The sequence below is a fragment of the Saccostrea cucullata genome, unplaced genomic scaffold, assembly GCF_032062105.1.
Source record: "Saccostrea cucullata isolate Sc308-1 unplaced genomic scaffold, CSIRO_AGI_Scuc_v1 ctg3149, whole genome shotgun sequence".
In the NCBI taxonomy this organism is placed as follows: domain Eukaryota; kingdom Metazoa; phylum Mollusca; class Bivalvia; order Ostreida; family Ostreidae; genus Saccostrea; species Saccostrea cuccullata.
Window position 1 is genome coordinate 13,009 of NW_026933694.1, and position 19,224 is coordinate 32,232.

At 32.8% G+C, this 19,224-nt stretch overlaps 1 protein-coding gene across 2 annotated transcripts; it reads left to right on the top strand.

Annotated features, from left to right (window-relative positions):
• The first annotated feature begins 229 nt into the window (after positions 1-229).
• Positions 230-10,518, top strand: LOC134239002 (centromere protein P-like). 2 transcript variants are annotated; one of them, XR_009986132.1, is made up of 10 exons: positions 230-292; positions 2,578-2,757; positions 3,094-3,169; positions 5,030-5,096; positions 5,803-5,882; positions 6,881-6,963; positions 7,402-7,578; positions 9,208-9,299; positions 9,531-10,150; positions 10,225-10,518. XR_009986132.1 is itself a non-coding variant. In XM_062721145.1 (9 exons), the coding sequence occupies exons 1-9, from the start codon at positions 243-245 to the stop codon at positions 9,671-9,673; spliced, it is 948 nt and encodes a 315-aa protein (XP_062577129.1). In that variant the 5' UTR covers positions 230-242; the 3' UTR covers positions 9,674-10,518. The 2 variants fall into 2 exon arrangements, 1 of the variants encoding a protein (XP_062577129.1); XM_062721145.1 differs by having other exon boundaries at positions 9,531-10,518.
• The last annotated feature ends 8,706 nt before the right edge of the window (positions 10,519-19,224 follow it).

Here is a 19,224-nt window from a genome sequence, read left to right on the forward strand (position 1 = left end):
ACATTGCTGAGGTTTTGCACATTGATTTTGCAGGGTCATAATTGTCTTGATTACCATGTGTGAAACGAATTAGAATTGAAATAATATAACCTGCTGAACTTTGAAACCTGTTGTTTTATTTCAATATTCAACCAAGGTTTACACATAAAACCGACAATCGCTAAATTCCGAAATATAAGGGGCTTATCGGTTTTGGTTTCTTATTTCAATTTTCTTAGCGAATAAAATATCCGGTTGTGAGAATGGCGGGAAGTTTACAACTTGAAAAAGATGTTCAACAACAAATAGAAACGTAAGTGTGCAAGGAATATTGTGTATATTTTACATTCGTATTTCTCTTATTTTTACTGAAAATGAATTTGTATCAAACATTATCTTACACAGTGACATCAACAGTATAGGAAAACAAAGCATTCATTTTATGATTCAAGGCCAGCGATGAAATAAGAGCCTGTGAAATAACATAATTTGTTTCAATATTTGAGTCTTACCTAAATTAAAAGGAAAGCCCAGGCTTTCATAGAAGATTTCCCTCTGTCATTTGCATAGTAACATGACAAAAGATATGCAAACTCTCACTACGAGTCAGTTAGTTAGGAATAATGCTTGCAGGTGGTAAATCTAGAACTCAGTTTGCCCGATTCCCGAGTTTCCATAACGCTGTCGGATGTTCATCATTGCGTTTTATTCCCTCAATAGAATTCTTTTAAATTTATTTTAATGGAATCTATAGGACGTATTTAATATTGATTCACCATGTCCATTACTATGATTACACCTCAGACCTGTCCCTTGTTTATGTATAGATAGTTTTCAATTGACCTAAAGTAACCTCACATTGGTCGCCATATTGGAGATCGACTCGGTGAGTCTTTGTCTCAACAAGTTTAAGAAAAATATAGCATAAATATTTGGCGGAAAAACTTTATTAAATAATTTTTTTTAAATAAAGGAGGCTTCCAAAAATTTATATACTTCAGAAAAATAATGATTCCTAATTCAAAATCGCAAATATAAAATAAAAAATTTAAAATTGGTTGAACAATGAAGGAATATGAGCATTTGGATCTCCAGTATGGCGGCCAACGGGAGGTAACTTTTGCTAAATTTAGGTCAATCGAAAACTATCTAGGCTATAACTTTTATGGAGATTTTCTGATATTTTAGTAAGATTTTGGAAAGATCACAGTCTTTAAAAAAACAGAGTGCAGAACTGTAGCTCTACAAAAAAAAAATTGACAGACTGGAAAGCTACAGAGCCACCCATTTATGATTGAAAAAAAAAACCTGTATATTTATTGTTCACAAAAAAGTGTGCTATTTCTCGATTTATTTCTCCATGTTTTTAAACTGTCATCTCAAAATATTATTACCATGTGTTCCTAACATATTCTTACTCTGTTTCCTTGTTTAATAGCTGTTCTGGTCCTGAAATTGAGATCATAGAAAATTTCGCCTATTTATACTGCCATTTTGGTTTGTAAGATAATTAGGTCCAACACGCTTTGTAAGGATGTAAACTACAAGAGTATTTAATAGAGGAGTAATGAATTTTTTTATACCCCCGCTCTGAAGGAGAGGGGGGTATACTGTTTTACCCTTGTGTGTCTGTCTGTCTGTCCGTCTGTCTGTCTAGCTATAGCTGTCTGTGTGTCCGTCCGAAACAAATTTTCGTCACAGTTTTCTCAGCAACTACTCAACGTACATGATTGAAATTTTAAAACAATCTTCTCTGAGGCATGCCATATGATGGAATACATTTTTGTTTAAATCCGATGTCAACTTCCTGTTTGTCTGTGCGTCTGTCCGTTTCATACATAACAAATTTTCGTCACAGTTTTCTCAGCAACTACTCATCACAGATGCTTGAAATTTTAACACAATCTTCTCTGAGGCATGCCATATGGTGGGATACATTTTTGTTTAAATATGATATCAACTTCCTGTTTGTCTGTGCGTCTGTCCGTTCATACATGACAAATCTTCGTAGCAGTTTTCTCATTAGCTATTCATAGCAGATGCTTGAAATTTTATTACCGACTTTGTTGAGGCATGACATATGGTGGGATTAATTTTGATATGAATCTGATGTCAACTTCATCTGCCTGTAATTGAACTTGTGTAAACAGTATATTAACATGATAGTGCTTATTTACATCAGAGCGGGGGTATTACTAGTGAACATTGGCTCACAGATTTCTTGTTAAATCCAGCTTTTCTTTGCAATTGCTGTAAAAATTTGGAAGAATTAATCCAGAACCTTGCGCAATGAATACACTGTTTTTTTTCAATGGGTGGCACTGTAGCTCTCTGGTCTGTCTATATATATTTTTTCAGAGAGCTACAGTTCTGCAGCTATGACAAATACTAAATCAGTTTCTTATATAGTTGTAGGTACGATAATAATTATAAATAGTAGCCCTCCCCTTTTTTTGGGGGGGGGGATCTCCTGAAAACATCAGGATTAAAAATATCCGTGAGTGCTACATTGATTATCATCCTGTTTAATTAACTTTATTATTAATTAGTTTAAGTTTTTTTTGTAGTTTTGTCAAGATGTGTGTTTTTTTTCTGTAGATTTGGGGAACAGGATCATGCGCTGGGACGGACACTTTCAGTTTTGTCCAGATCTGTTCAAAGAAAAAGTCTCACTAATGGACTAGAAGAAGCTGTGTCACGGCTCGAGCAGGAAATCTCTGAACTGAGGAACACAATCAAACAGAAGACCGCAGCCGTGTCTAAAAGATCACAGGACCTGTAAGTCTCTAGAGACAAAAAACACACACTGCAGTGTCTAAAAGATCATAAGATCTATAAGTCTCCTAAGAAAACAAAACCCAGCATTTCATTAACTCTTATCTTTAATTATGACTGATTTCAATTTATAAGTTTCCCAATACATGTGTAACAATATTTTGTCAAACGTATACATACAATATTTTGCTGAATCAGTGTAAGAAAGAAACCTAAAGGAAAAATCATGAAGGTTTTTGAGAGTTTTTCTATGTAAAATCAGAGTTACATTGACAATAATTTAAATGGTAAGGATGCTCTGTTTATAATGATGATCTTGATTCTGGGGTTTTCCTATAGGTATGAGCTTCAGTATGTAAAGAGGAGACAAAAACCAGAGGAAATTCAGGCTGAAGTGGAGAGACTGCAGTCACAGGTACCAGTTTTTAAACCAATTTTTAACAAAATAAAAAAAAAATTATTTTTGGAAGAATGCCACACCAAAATTTTATTTAATTATAGATCTTTAAGAAATCCCTTTTCAGCATTGAAAGACTAATTTTAGCTTTTAATTATTTTATACAAATTTTTTTTTATCATTTTTTCAGAGAAAATCTAAAAAATGTTTTATTTGCAAATAGATGCATAAAGCTATATATGATGAATCTGAAACAAAAAAAAAAAACACCACAAATAGGAGATTGAGTGAACATGAACATTGTACATGTATTTGTTATTCACCTTTGTATTAAAATGTTCATCAGTTTTGAACATGAATTCGAAAAACCCCTTCTTTCTATAGTTAAATTGAATTAAAACATTGTCTGATATTTAAATGTAGAGTCGGTAAATAAATTGATATTGTTTCAAATTTCTAATATCTGTGAAACCCAATTGAATTAAGGAGGCTCATTACACCACTTTTTGATGACGTACTACACAAAAAAATAAACCTCCATTGTGTCGACCGGTTTCCTCTGGGGACGCATCGTAGAGGTACCTCTATAATATGACCCTGACCTTTAAAACGCTTTAAAAATAGATGAAACATGCGGTTTTGTAAACAGTGAAAACATAGTAACGGATTCATTATGCATAAACCAAGAAGAATTGCTTTTAAACAGAAACAAAAGAAAACAACAGTCAAATCTTCGCCAAACAAGTAATGTCAATTTCATAGCTATGCATGCAGTGAGCTCAGAGCTCTATCAATCAATGACATGTATGTATGGAGGAAATTCGAGTTAAAATCTACAACCTTGTTGAAATTAAAAGTTATTTACTTGTGCTATTTACCGTGTTGGTGTGAATTTATATATTTGCCTTATTGATTTAAATGTATACTCTGGCAATTTAAAGCTTTTTCTGAATTTTAGATGTAATGTCAAACGTTCCATTTGGCTAATTAGGAAAGATAACTCTTGAAAGTGGACTTTTTATACCAAATATTTTTTTTATTTGATTTTTCATTTCGTTTAAACTTTCTTCATTCAATTTGACAGATGTAATTCATTGAAATACATTCCATGTCTCTTCAGAACTCATTTTTTAATGTTTTATGCATAGATTAAAAAGATAATGATATTAATTGATTTCTAGGAGAAAAATATTTTTTCTAATAAAATTATTATTAGGTATTATGAGGTATTTTCACTGTGTGTACTTGTCTTAAGAAGATGCCCATAATTTGACACTGAAAGTTCTGAAATTCTGTAAATAATAAACTTGAAATAAAACATTTCATTAAAATTAGACAAAAACTAAAAAATTCTTTAAAAAATATTTATGATATCAATACCCCCATCTGGATATTTGACATCTACATTAAAAGTGGTGCTCTTTTGAAATCTAAAATAAACTGTGGATGTAATGAGCCACCTTAAATTTCATAATTCATAGGAAAGTTCTAACTTTATACAAAGTATTAAAGGATGTAGAAAGATCTTTTTAATTTTAGTTTGTCAAAACTTTTATATCAAAAACACACCATATCATTACATGTTGACTTTAATGGTTTAAAATTTGCTTTTAATATAAGCATATGTATTAATATATACAGCACATAATTTGTGAATATTTCTTAAACGCGTGGCTAAAAGCTTCATAAAAATAGTCAAAACAGGGGACTGTACATGTCAGTCATATTTTAAAAAGAAATTGAAAAGAAATAGAGAAATTTTAGGGGAAAAAATTATTTTAATATTTTGACCAATCCCAATCAAAATTTTAGATTTCATTTTTTATAAATGGAGATTGATAATTGCATTATTTTAATTGAATGGGACTTTATTTTCAGATTGAGAGAACAAAGGCTATCACTGGTTTGTCCATAGAAAAATACAGAAAACAGGAAATCCGTGAAGGTATCATTTCTGTGTAAATAAGTTAATTAAACAGAGAAAGAATTTAACACCAAGTTTAGAACTCTTGGTACCCGGTACAGTAAATCACTTTTTACTCGCGAGAACTTTATTTTCGTGTAATTAAGCAAGATGATAATTATGCTCATGAAAATTTAATTCTCGCATATAATAGTATTTCTTCAGGTTATATAGAGCAAAGACCACAATTTGTGAAAATTTTGTCTGCTTATCATGCTTATAAAGAGTCAATGACTATCTCGCAAAAATTAAGTGATCTACAATACTTCCAAAGAAAGTATTTTTATCATTGGCAATCAAACAGAAATGTCATTGCTTGAATGTCCCTTATAAATATTAATAATAGTTATAAGGACAAGAGAATGTTGCAGTAAGGAGCCATGGTTTGTAAATTAATAGAATGTACATAAAAATCCATGGCGTGCAAGTATTTTAGTGTAAAACCACAGAAGAAATAATCAAAATCCAGTTGTAAGTTAATTCCTGGCTTGCATTCTTTCTGTAATCAATGCATTAAACCACTTACTCTGATATTCAGGGTAAAAATTAAAGAATTGATAAAAAGTCAGTGACTATCTCCTGAAAAAATGAAGTGATCTACAGTACTTTTTAGTGCTTCTTTTAGGAAAATAAATAAGACAAAGTGTTATTCATTATGAATTCCAATTTTTTCTGTTCATACTTACAGAGAGACAGACTAGCTACAGTATAGAAGGGAGTGTCCTCGGAAATGAATTCAGTGTTCAGTTTGATGCTATAAAGACAGAGGTAAGTTTGGTTACTGTAAACCAACTTTGATTCAAGTGCGTCAGCGAGGTTCACGTTAGCTTCTTCATTGTGAATATTTCTCGCCGAGAACTGGTGACCTTAAAGTTTCTTTGTCTATCAACAACAGAATTAAAAATCTTGATTGTGAACATTATTTATCGCAAACTAGTTTGCCCCCAATAAATCGCAAAATAAAGTCGTTGCAAACAAAAATTGGTTTTCTTATCTCCTTTTTAACTGACCTAAGTTAAGGTGAGCTTCTGTTCTACCTGACATTGGCATCGATGTGGTCCAATGCATAAAATTCCTGGAGCAGGCCTGGGGGCCATAAAACTGAGACGAGCTCACTTTTGATCTCGGTCTCACTTTTCTGCTATATATTCCTTTGGTAAAAGTGGACTGAAATCAAAAGTGAGGTCGTCTAAGTTTTATGGCCCCAAGGCCAGGTCTATTTGCCAAGTGAAGGTTAGCCCAAGTTGGACCAAACTTGCAGAGATTTTGGATTATCCAATCTGAAGATACTAAATTAGTAAATACATGTACTTGCTTCAGATTCTGCATCTGACCTTTATTTTCCACATATTTGGCAAAAAAATTTTTTGTTTAAAAAGGTCCAGCATCTAGCTCACAAACTTCTGTAATTCCTAGTAATATTGGTCAAGGTCATAAACTTCTGTAATTCTTATAATTTAAAACATGATAGTGACAAACAGTGGACATGGAAAAAAGAAAAAAGATTCACTTTTCATGATTTAAAACAGAAGTATTTAACAGTATAAATAGTATTAGGTCAAAAGTCTATTTTAAGGTCAACTTGTAAGAAACCTTGATGCTTATATGACAAGCAATTTGCCATAAATCAATATCTACTGATCTTACAATTTGAGAGATAAGAAATTGACAGTGATAAATAGATGAAGGTTAGTTCTGTCTGTAGTGGGCGTCTCAGTAATGATTTATTTTGTTCAGGAGAGGATTATTTTGGCGTATTTTTTCAGGAAGAAGATCATGTGACCATTGAGAACCTGGGTCTGTCGGTGGGAGATGACGTTTTACAGAAACTTCACCAGCCATTACTTCAGTGAGTTTAAACAACAAACACTGTGTTTATTGAATATCAGTAACATTTTATGGGAGGTAGACCATCAGCCTGGAATCAGAGATATTAGTAGATAGTTTGTTTTATGACTTTCTTTTCATTTCATACTATGGAGTATGGGATATTTACTGTAGATTCCTTATTTTTGGCGAGTACTTTTTATCACGTACATGTACTGGCTTGTTAATGTCAAATCGCGAGAACAATAATTCACAAATGGGCACTTGATCAATAGAATTTAAATGGATTTCAGCACCTTAAAAATAAAAGCGAGTAATATTGTTTCGTGAGTTATGCCTCTCGCGAAATTACGCGGAAATTAATTCCTCACGTATAATTAGGAATGTACAGTATTCTTTCTAGTTCCTACATGTAAGTATGAAGATGTTTGGTAATTTTTTTTTCACTGTTGAATTTCAGGCTGAGTGACAACAATGCACTGGCTCCTTTTTTCTCTCTGATGGAGCAGTATTCTAGATGGAGTTTACAGAGGCAAGAAACATTCCAACACTTCACAGAAAAATATCCAGACACAGTGTCCACAGACTCTGATGACTCATCAATATTAGTGCTCCAAAGTCCACATATTCCTAATAGGTAAAACACACATTCTAAAGCAATTGTTTTGTGAAAAACTTTTTGATTGGCTAATGCACTGATGTTCAAAGCAGTAAAATGAGCCTTGATGAGTGTTGAAGCTTTTTCATTGTGACATCATAATAGAGCGACGCAAAAACACAATGCTCCTTGAAGTATTTCATGTAACAAAATTCAACAAAATAAGACATAAACAACAAATAAAATGCATGCATTGCATTATAATGGGAATAACTTATTTTTTAGTTTTTATTTGCTACCGTTAATGCTGATTTAACGGTCGCAAACATCCGTTTTACTGACTCAGCTTACACATCGCCAGTAAAACTCAATTTGCGACTGTAAATCAGCATAAACGGTCGCAAATACCAAATTAGATGATATTTATTCCCTAATTCTGATGAAGCATCAATAGTGCTCCAAAAGTGCTCCAAAGTCCACATATTCCTAATAGGTAAGACACACAAAGTGATGACTTCAGGTTTGTTGCTTATAATGTATTCATTAATGGACATTCACAACAAATGGGAATTACTATTATGATGGAGGCTGGGATGTTTGTGAACTGTATTCATTTTATGAATTAAAAAATTAAGCTGATCAATAGAGTCCAAAAGACTTGCAGGAATTTCACAAAAGAGGAACATACTACATGAAGTAATGTTATAATAATAATAATAATAATAATAATACTTTATTTAAAGAGGGTGACTCAATTAGTGCGAGCACTATTCTTCCTTGAGGCCCTCTATAAAAATACATATATAAAACACAAAGATAAATAGTGCATTCAACAATGTTCAACAGTATGACTCGATATACAATAATAAAACATGCATCATTTCATTAATAATACAGTCCACATATATATACAATTATATAATAATTTAAGTTGATCGTTGGTCTTTTATAAATTTTCTTGACTTGATTTTAAAATTTTGAAGTGATGGAGACATTCTTACATTTAAAGGTAAATTGTTCCACAATACTGCACCTGAATATTGAAAAGAATTTTGAAATATTTTGGTTTTGTGCTTTGGAACACTTAAGTCAAAATTAGATTCAGATCTTAGATGGTACGAAGTGGTTGATTGGTAGTTGAACATTTCAGACAGGTAATTTGGACTTGCACCGTAAAGCGTTTTGTACACTAATACTAACTTATTTACAGTCAATTGCTCATGTACTGACAGCCAATCAAGTTTTTCAAATAAGGGTTTTGATGGCGTGTCATATGCGGCATCTAAGATACAGCGAGCTGCCCGTTTTTGTAACTTAAGAATCCTCTCGAGGCTAGAGGCTGATGCATTTCCCCAAATTGTTAAACAGTATTCAATTGATGGCATTATATAAGCATTATAGAATAACTTTCTAGTATTTAATGGAAGATATTTCTTAATTCTTCGTAATACAGATATCTTTCCCGATACAGATTTACAAACAGCATCGATATGTGTATTAAAGTTAAGTGAATTATCAATATGAATTCCAAGTAATTTTTCATGTGTGACACTCTCAAGAAAATGATCTGAGATTTTTAAATTTAGATTTTGGTTTGTCTGTTTTGATCGTCTCTGATGTGTGCCTAAAAGGAGAGCAAGTTAACCAGGATTCTATTTTTTTTTTTAGCCCTTCCCTCTGTGTGTGTTGGTCATTTACGGTTGACCCTTTGTGTCAATTTCACCCTGAGCTGAGGTTAGAGGTCATCATCCATAAAAAATGTGAGTAGATTGATTGATTGTATGTTGTTTTACAATTCAAAATGTGAGTAGAATAATTGTTTTAAAGGTAAAGTAAAACTTATTTCTGTATGCGCGTAAAATAGATGATTGTTTAAATTGAATTTCAAACAACCCAAGTATCATTCTGAAAAACAATATTTTCTCGACTTTGTGGTATTTCATCAAAATTAAACAGATCTGTGATTTTCTATCGTTATATTTTTGTTTAAGTGCTAGAAGCAGACAAAGACAATGTGATGAAGAAAGCTCCAGAGGTGTTCCAAAAGATGTTGGATTCCTACGGAATTGAGAGAGCCCTGGAGACCATGATTCAGTTAGTTGCGGGAACCAGAGAACTAGGTCAATGTTTGTAGAGCTGAATGTGAGGCCGATACAAGAAGCTGAGAACTAGGTCAATGTTCGTTGAACTGAAACCGAGGCCGATACTTACGGGATGTCGTGACTGTATCCTATAGTGGGGGATTTTATGGAGCAAGAAACTGTAATATTGAAGCAGTGATTTTGACCTCAAATGGACATAGCAGTTGAGACATTCAAATGGAAATAGAAACTGACCCATTGAATACTATATATGGACATAGCAAATGAGCCATTGAATATATCTCCTAATGCATGCTGTGTTAAGTTGTCCCACTCTCTAAAGGATTATTAATCTTACTTCAAAATTTATTTGTTAATATGTGAACATATCGGATATAAGTAACTTAAAAAAAGTTATAAATGTTAAACCTTGAAAAATCTCTGGTGATTATCTTTTGTTAGTTGTTGTTGAAATTTAGATAGAGCACTTCCAGTTTAATTGACTTTAACAGTTTGTTTTTTTGCTCAAAGTCAGTGAGTGCTGATCTGACATAGATTGTGTCCAGTTTTGTAATTGACTCACTGGATCATGTATGTAAGTCAGTGAGTGCTGATATGACATAGACTGTGTCCAGTTTTGTAATTGACTCATTTGATCATGTATGTAAGAGTTCTCCATGTTAAGAGTTTTATAAAATTTACAATTTTTTTTTAAGGCAAAAGAAAAATTTTGCAACTGATTGTGAACCAGGCAACTGTCACCATTGTTATATAGATATATTGTTTAATTAATTAGGTAAATTAGGCAAGAACTTAGTTTTATTAGAAATTTTGTTGCCATGGTTGCTTAATAAAGAATAATTTGTTTGATTAATTAGAAATGCTCCTGTACCCCTCCTGACAATAGAAATGCTACTGTACCCCTCCTGACAAATCATTCTCAGGAGATAGTTTACATGACACTGTATAACTTCAAATAAAGTCAGTAAATGTTCATTTTTTCTGTATTTGTATACATCAAACATGATTGATTGATTGTGTATTGTTTAACGTCCCTCTCAAGAATTATTCACTCATATGGAGACGTCACCGTATGCCGGTGAAGGGCTTCAAATTTTGACCTTTACTCAGCACTCAAGGCCATTGAGAAGTGAGGGATCTTTATCGTGCCAACACCTGCCGCTGACACGGGGCCTCGGTTTTTAAGGTCTCATCCGAAGGGCCCGCAACTTTCATTTCAAAGTGCCGAGCGCATGGCAAAAGAACAGTTGCTACCTATTTTAACGACTGGGTCAGTCGCGGCCGAGATATGAACTCACGACCTCCCGATCATGGAGCGAGCGCTCTACTGACTGAGCTACCGTAAACAAGAAATGTTCCAAGTTTTCCATTGTACCTGCCAGAGACTTGTTTTGGCTTTCTGTCCCCCTACTCAAGTGTTCTTGAAAAATTCTATACAATAACCAGGCACCTTGCAAATGTCCTTAATTGGGGTCTGTCATCTTGTTTGTGTTTGACACTTGTTTCATGATGATATATCTGGAAAGTGTGTAGGCTTTTGTTATGAAATTTTATATTACATCTCCCTCTGGCCTTTAGAAGAACCCTTTGAATTGCGAGATCTAAATCTCAAGGTCTGAAATTCATTCATGGCAAAAAATGACTTGTTTTTCTTGAGTTTGCCTGCTGCTTTTGGCCGAAAAAGGCTCTATTGATTGAGGTCAAAGGTCAAGGTAAGGTTTCCAAATAAGCTTTTCTATTGAAATTATAACACCTAGTGTCTGAATATTTTCAAGTCAAACGGTCAAAGTCAGAAATTCATACCATGTAATAAATTGTTTCCAAAAGTCAATTTAGTTTTTTTCTGAGCTTTTTAATTGAATTTTTTATACAGGCACGTAGCAACAACCCCCCACCCCCACTTTTTACCCGATATTACTTAGACTGTAGGAAATGTTCATGAAAAAGCTGGATGCCCCCCCCCCCCCCACTTTTTGTGATAGAAGGAAAATGTAGTATTGTAAAAAAAAAAAAAAATTAGTACTGAAGGCATTTGGCATTGAAAAAAGTTGGCTTCTACCCCCACCCTTCCCCGAAATAGGATTTTCGACTATTGGCAACTTTCCCTTTTTATTTTGCTTGTCAACTTTGACATTATAATACAGATGATCTTTAAAGCGGCACAGTGACGCACAAAGGGGAAAATTCACAAATGTAGAATTTTCGCATGACCTCTGTAAATTTTGTTCAATTCCTAAAAGTATTCAGTTTCAGAAAATTACACGTTTCAGAACCTAAAAATTATATTTTTATGCGGAAAAATAAAAGTAAAAATAATTTCTGTCTGCCCCAGAACGAAAATATTGCAAAATACCCTGGTACTTATTCCTCCCTATTGTACGCGTGCGCAGAAAAGTGTTGAATAAGTTTCCATAGTTACCATGGTCTCAGGTATCCACGAATGAATAGTTCTATTGCACACTAAAACGTCACGTCGGGTCAAAGGTCATAGGGGAAAAAATTTTACATCCGGGTTCTTATGCCTGTAAACATGATAATCATCAAACGAAGACAGTTTATTATACCCGCTTGTAACACATTAATTAAGCACGGAAATTGAAAAAAATAATAGCAGTCAGATAAAACATGTTCTAAGGTTACTATCAACAGTTCAAGATTATAAAGCTTCATTCAATTTCTTAAATTTGAGCTTGTGAAATAGGTGAGTGGAACGTAACGAAATTGTCTGCTCTCTACTTTCACTTTGCTTTTTTTTTGTCTCTCACACTTGTTAGGAATTTGATAGCTACAGAGCCTGTAATGCAAAAAATGATTTTTTGCGCATTATTTGGGAAAATTTTCAACCTTGTTAAATTTTATACACCTTTTAAACCTTAATAATCAAATTAAACATCTCTATGTACAAGTGATCACAGGAGTCTGAAGTTTTAATCGTCAAAAAAAAAAAAAAAAAAAAAAAAAAAAAAATCCGGAAAAAAATTTTCCTACCCTTAACTAAAGGTTTTTTTTAGTTAAGGGTAGGAAAATTTTTTTCCGGATTTTTTTTTTTTTTTTTTGACGATAAAAACTTCAGACTCCTGTGAAGTGATAAACTCGCTTGAATTGGAATTTTCAGTAATCTCTCACTGTGCTCAGACAATTCAAATCAAGCCAGTTTATCGCTTGTAGAGGCTAATATAAATGGTTAAGAGGTGGATAAAATGAACAAGTTGGTTTAAGAATGTATCTGGAATTAGGGGGTGAAAGGTAAATGATTTAATTACCATTAAAGTTGAAAACTGGAGAAATTCTCCCAAATGCTGCGCAAAAAATCCTGCACTGTAAATTGCACATTTTTTGCATTACGTGATCAGTAGCGTGATGGTCAAAGACTTGTATATAAAACCATAACACTACAGTTCTGCATCTAGGACTTTGATTTTTATGCCACAAGCATAATTCATTTATAAGTTTTTACATCACTACATTGCAAAATTCCTTGCATCACTCCAGTAGGGATGATCAATTTTGTGTTGAACTGTTGGGGAGGTGAAGCTATAGCTGCAATAATGTAGTCCTCTCCGATTTTTTCAATCGCTGCCCCCCAAAAGGGAGAGGGCTACATTATTGCAGCTTGTGTAAGAGTGATGATTTATTAATTAATTTCTAATTAATTAATAAATATCAGATTATTTTGTATTCTATTTGTATATATTTTTATTTCAGCTTATTAGATAAGTGTATGGCCATTCAGGTGTAACAGACAGTGCTACCCTGTTATTTGCCTTTAGGGTTATAATTAAGGTCCTGGCCATAAGTTCTATAAGTCATTTGTTTCTATTGGGTTTTAGTTTTGTGTTCTTGTGTTTTATTGGTTTGTCAAATTCCCTCCAAAGTGTTCTTGGTCTTTCTGGTCATTCTTTGTCCAGACCCTTAGCAAAAACAAATGCTATATTTGCATTGATTTTTGATTTTATTTGTCTTGAAAATACATTGAACATTGGTTATGCATTTATTTTTGATTGAATCCAATTCAAAAATCTTCAGACCATTGATTTTGGAATGATTGAAATTTGATTTTTTCAATAAATGTTGTTTCAATGCATTTATTTTGCATTTATTTTGAATTTATATGATGTCATACCAATAACAAATTACACATGAAGTGATCTCTTTGGTAAATCCATGATTGAATTTGTATTTATTTTCTGAAGCATTGATTCAGAAATAAATGGTAGCTTTATCAGCTGTGTATATTGCTGGTTATATTAGTGCTGACCAGCTGTAAACATATCCTGGGAGAGGCTGATAAAAATCACGTGATTACTCTACGTCACTTTATCAGCCATTTCAAATTCTGCTGGCGCTGCATCCAGACAAGCTAGAAGCCATGATGTACTTTGATGGAAATGATCAACATTTTGTTGTGTTCTTCCCTGTGGACTAAACTATTCATATTATGGCAAAAAGTTGTGTAGACTAAACTATTCATATTATGGCAAAAAGTTGTGTAGAATCTAAGAATGATGAAGACAGCTAGTGTTGTTTTGTGACAGACAAGTGATATTGAAGGTGATGAAAAGATGGTGCTGTTGAAGTAGATGCCATACAAATAATGGATACATTGTTTTCTCAGGAAGTAAGTTATTTCTTTTTTTCTCAAAATTTATTCTTAATCACTGTTTATAGCATTATTTTACCCATCATTACACATTCTGTGGAATTTCAGAGAGGGGGAACATGCCAAGTATTAAATTTCACTCTCCAAGAAAGTCTTATGTAAACAAAGATCGGGGCTTAATTTCCATCACATGCTTTCTGATCAAATTAAGTTAATCTATATCCCAAACGGAAAAGATTTTTAACAAACTACTATCAAACCATCAACAAACTACCAACAAACTATACTTTTGTGGTTTGTTAAAGTAGTTTGATAGTATAGCATTTAATGAACCACTAACAAACCACTTTTTCTAAAAATAGCTGCAGTGGTTTGTTAGTCTTTCATTTCTGGTGATTGTGATTTCTTTATAGTTTGTTAGACTTGGTATCTTGCAACAGTGTTTTATTAGTATAGCATTTGCATCTAACCACATGGGAAATTACTTTACAGATGTGTTTAGGGTTGAATTATCTAGAATTGTTGAAGTTTCCAAGAACAGCTTATCTCTTTACATCCGGTGTTATAGCTATTTGCGCCAATTCAAACCACCAAGCAGGTCAGAAACAAAGGAACTGGTGAAGGGACATTCAAATTGTTATAGTATCATTCTATATGATCCCTGACTGGAAAAAGCAGCAATTAACATTATTAAAAGATGGATCTGGAGACAGAAGAGGTATTTAATGCATGTCATGAAGTAATTAATCTTCTGTGAATATGGATGCATATGCTTTTTACTAGCTTTGGATTTTTATTCATTTTCAGATTGACCTATAATTCCTATCCTAGTTTAGATCAGTTATGCATTGGATTATGGGAAGTATACTTGAAAATAAGACAATAAAGATGCATGTCTTTCAAAGTTGCAATGAGGTCAGAAACAAGGAAAAATTGCAGCTTTTTCCATGCCAGAGGAAGCAGGGAAATATTCAAATATCGATCATCAGCTTGAAGAACATTTTTTGGTGAAAAAATACTATGAAGATGTACACAACATGAAGGAGAATATGTGATAAGTACATGGACTTTGACTTGGAATTACATCTCCTAAACAAAAGGAAACATGTTGGATGTTGCACTTGCATTGGCTATAAACTTGCGAATCCTGGAATTTAAATACCCTGAAACAAGACTTGTTGAATATTTCAAAATGTGATTGTTTTAGGTGTTTTCAATTAAGACTTGTGGATTTGTAAAGAAAAATTCAAATCTACAGTGTTTTGGTGATGGATTTGTTCCCAGTGATTTGATAGTAGTTTGTTAGAGTGGTTTGATAGTAGTTTGTTAGAGTGGTTTGATAGTAGTTTGTTAGAATGGTTTGATAGTAGTTTGTTAGAGTGGTTTGATAGTAGTTTGTTAGAGTGGTTTGATAGTAGTTTGTTAGAGTGGTTTGATAGTAGTTTGTTAAGTGTGGTTTGATAGTAGTTTGTTAGAGTATAGTTTGTTAGCTCATTTGCATGTGATTTGCTATACTATTAAACTACTTTCAAACCATAGTGGTTTGTTAGTAGTTTGTTATAGTAGTTTGTTTGCCCTTTTTTTCCGTATGGGATGCTCTTTGTTTAAGCAACACTGCTGGTGTCCACTGCTGAGCTGATAGTGTAACTATAAACTAATTAGTCTACACTACAGAATTACTAATTATGCACCAAACCTCGAAACACCATGCAGTCTTGACTCTCATTTATTTTTTATTTAAAAGATTCATTTATTTATCAAATGATAAATATCTTGAATGTGGTTTTTTTTTCAGAGTATGTACATGCTCCAAGTGCAAAAATTTGAAGTCTAAGATCCTGTGCCACCGAAAATGTTCAATAAATTTAAAGCAGTCTATAGTTAAATGGAAAAAAAAGATTTAACTAATGCAGTTCCACAAAAACTACCAATAACAGTCCAGAAAGTGAGAAACTTATTTGCTGAGTAACATAGAAATGGAATTCAAGGAAGTGTACTTCAAATTGTGCCTTTGTGATATGTGATTAATGTATGGAACTACATGTATACTGTTATTGTGTCAGTGATTTTTGGGTTTTATTCATGTCTCACACACATTCAAGTGTAACATTTAATTAATAGGAAGTTAGTAATTCATTTACTTGAATTTATAACTGTACTGGTGAATTTTTAAGATAAGTATTCAAAATTTTGGTAAAGATACATGTGATGGATTATTAGTAATAATGTTTGCATTGAGCATGATGCTGGATATTGTTTGTTACCATAATTATGTGTTTATTCTATGTTACTTCTCAAGTTTCATAACATCACTTAAATGTTTTTATATGTATTACTTTAACATTTTTCTGTGATGTCACAATAATGATAAGTGACATCAAATAAATGCTTCATACTGTATTTCATTTGTTTTGCATTGATTTTGCATTTTTCCGTGATGTCAAATTAATCCTTCATCTCATTTACATATTTCGCAAAAATCCAGCCATTTTCAATCAAAAGTCAATGCAAAATAAATCAAAATCCAATGTTCAATGCTATTTCAATGCTTTTTTCCCATACAATTTAGCAAGGAGGCACAGTTGATTTCTTTGCAAATCAAAAAACAATGAAAATCCAATGCTCAGAAAACAACTACAAAATAAATCAAAATTCAATCAATTTGATTTTGCTAAGGGGATTGTTGATAGAGAGGTTCCATTTATTTGGTTGTGACAGAATTTGACTATTTGACATTCTGACTGTGACTCTCTTCATCTTCTGGTAAGCTAATATTTATTTACTAACTTTAACATATCTTTAATATATAGTTCATTAAATGTGAAATCTGTAATTTCTGCAATATTAATTTCCATAGCACTTTTGCACAGTAAGAGAGATTTTGGAAGTCAGATTTTTACTTAGTTATTAGCAGCAAAGTTAAAGGTATTTTTATGATCCAGATAATATGAACATATGTTTTATGATCAGAGAATTATATAAGGTTTATGATAATTTATAGTTATCATCTGGACTCCCAGCCTTATACTACTGGCTTGTATGATATTAAACCATGGGAGCTTGCCTATTCCCTCAGAATGGTATGCTATTGTTTTTATGATTTATTGTTTATAAGAAAAAGGTACATAATGTCTATGAAGATATTATAGCTTTAATAGTAATATATATTTTGTTGTAAAGTATTTTAATTGTATGCACAAAGTGTAAATTCTAAGGGAGTATTATATTGTGTGTAATGAATGCAAGAGTTACCTCCCTTTATGCAGCATTGTGTATAATATTGAATTGTGCATTTATGATTTTATGATATTTTCAATATTGTTATTATTTATTTCAGGGCAATAATAGATGTTATTACTATCACTACGATTATTAAACAGTGCGAACCCTGACAGGTGTTTTCGTTATTTACCATCAACCCTGTTACAAATTTGGCGCCCACGTTGGGACCCTTGGGATAGACAGTGCAGTGAGACCCTTGGGACAGACAGTGAGACCCTCTCTGCAACAACCAGCAGCCTAACGCCATTTCTGATACCCATAAAGAACAGTCTGCCTGACCAGTGTCCGTCCTATAGTGTATGTCGTATTCATGGATGGACGGACTGTGATGTGATGTGTGATGTACGTGTACCATATGTTACAATGATGTAGTGACAGTGTCGTGAGTGACTGTAGTACCGGTACGTACATATCCGTCGAGATCACCTCTGCGGGGTACATATCCGTCAAGACCACCTTCGGACAATTTGGTGACTCATTATTCATTCTTTGTGTTATTTGTGTTTTGTGCTTTGTGTTTTGTGCCATATATGGTGTGTATTTTCTACAAGTGAATTTATCAGCTGATTGGTGAGTGTTACTGTTAGAACTGTTTACCTGTATACTTAGAGCTCTATAATTATTTTTTTCTTTTCTTTGCTTGCAAGCCTATTGTATTTTTGAAATTTACATATTTTTTTGGGTACCCTTGGTATTGAAAATTTTTGATTAATTTAGTTTTAAGTGTAAAGGTTAGTTTTAAAAGTTTGACAGCTGAGTGCCAGATTGGTAAGTGAGGTATCACACATTCACATATCCAGAGATCCAGGTACCCTTGAATTACTAAAATGTAAGTAAATTAATTAATAATTCTATCTCTTTTGACAGTGACTTTTTGACAAATTATATTACAGACATCACAGTTGAATAGTTGAATACAGTTTTCTTGGTAAAGTGTTAGTATTTGTGTGCAGGTGAATTATATCCTTTGGTTCTAAGTTGTGCAGTTTTCAGAGTTGTTGGAGGGTTGATTTAAACAAGTTTTATTATTGCATTTGTTTGTTTTACTGATTAGTGTAGTGCCCACCTTATACTTTATTGATTTTCATTTATTTAGTACTTAATTTACATCGGGTTCGTTCCGCTATTTGATCGAGATCGGTTTTCTTTTTCCGATTGCGCATTTCCGATCGAGCTCGAAATCCGCGTTATTTATTTTGACCGGAAGTAAGTTTAGACAACGTGATTTGGTAAACAAATATTGAAATTTGCCTTATTTTCCCAGTGTTTGTCGTTCATTATTCATTTAAAGTAATTTGAAGTACAGCAACAAGGGTATTGAAAGTCATTATCTCTTTCAGGTAATTATTTTGCGTCAAATTTTCTTTATTTCAGCCTTTGAATTTCAGTCAGCTGATTTTTGATTTCATTCAATAGAACATATCATTATTCATTCGTTGAAATATCTAGTACTCAATTGAAATATATCTTGAGTTTATTTGAAAAGCATTCATAGTAATACATATTTACTAGGGAACTACCTATCAGCAATATTCATTCGTTTTAAATATTTGAAACAAGCCCATTTTATTAGTTTATAGTTCTGTCATGAACTCCCACCTGTAAATAATATTTTGTTATTTGTTACTCCCCCATTGATTAGTTCATGCTGAACTACCCTCCTATTCTGATTATATTTTTGTTTATTTCATCATTACTGTA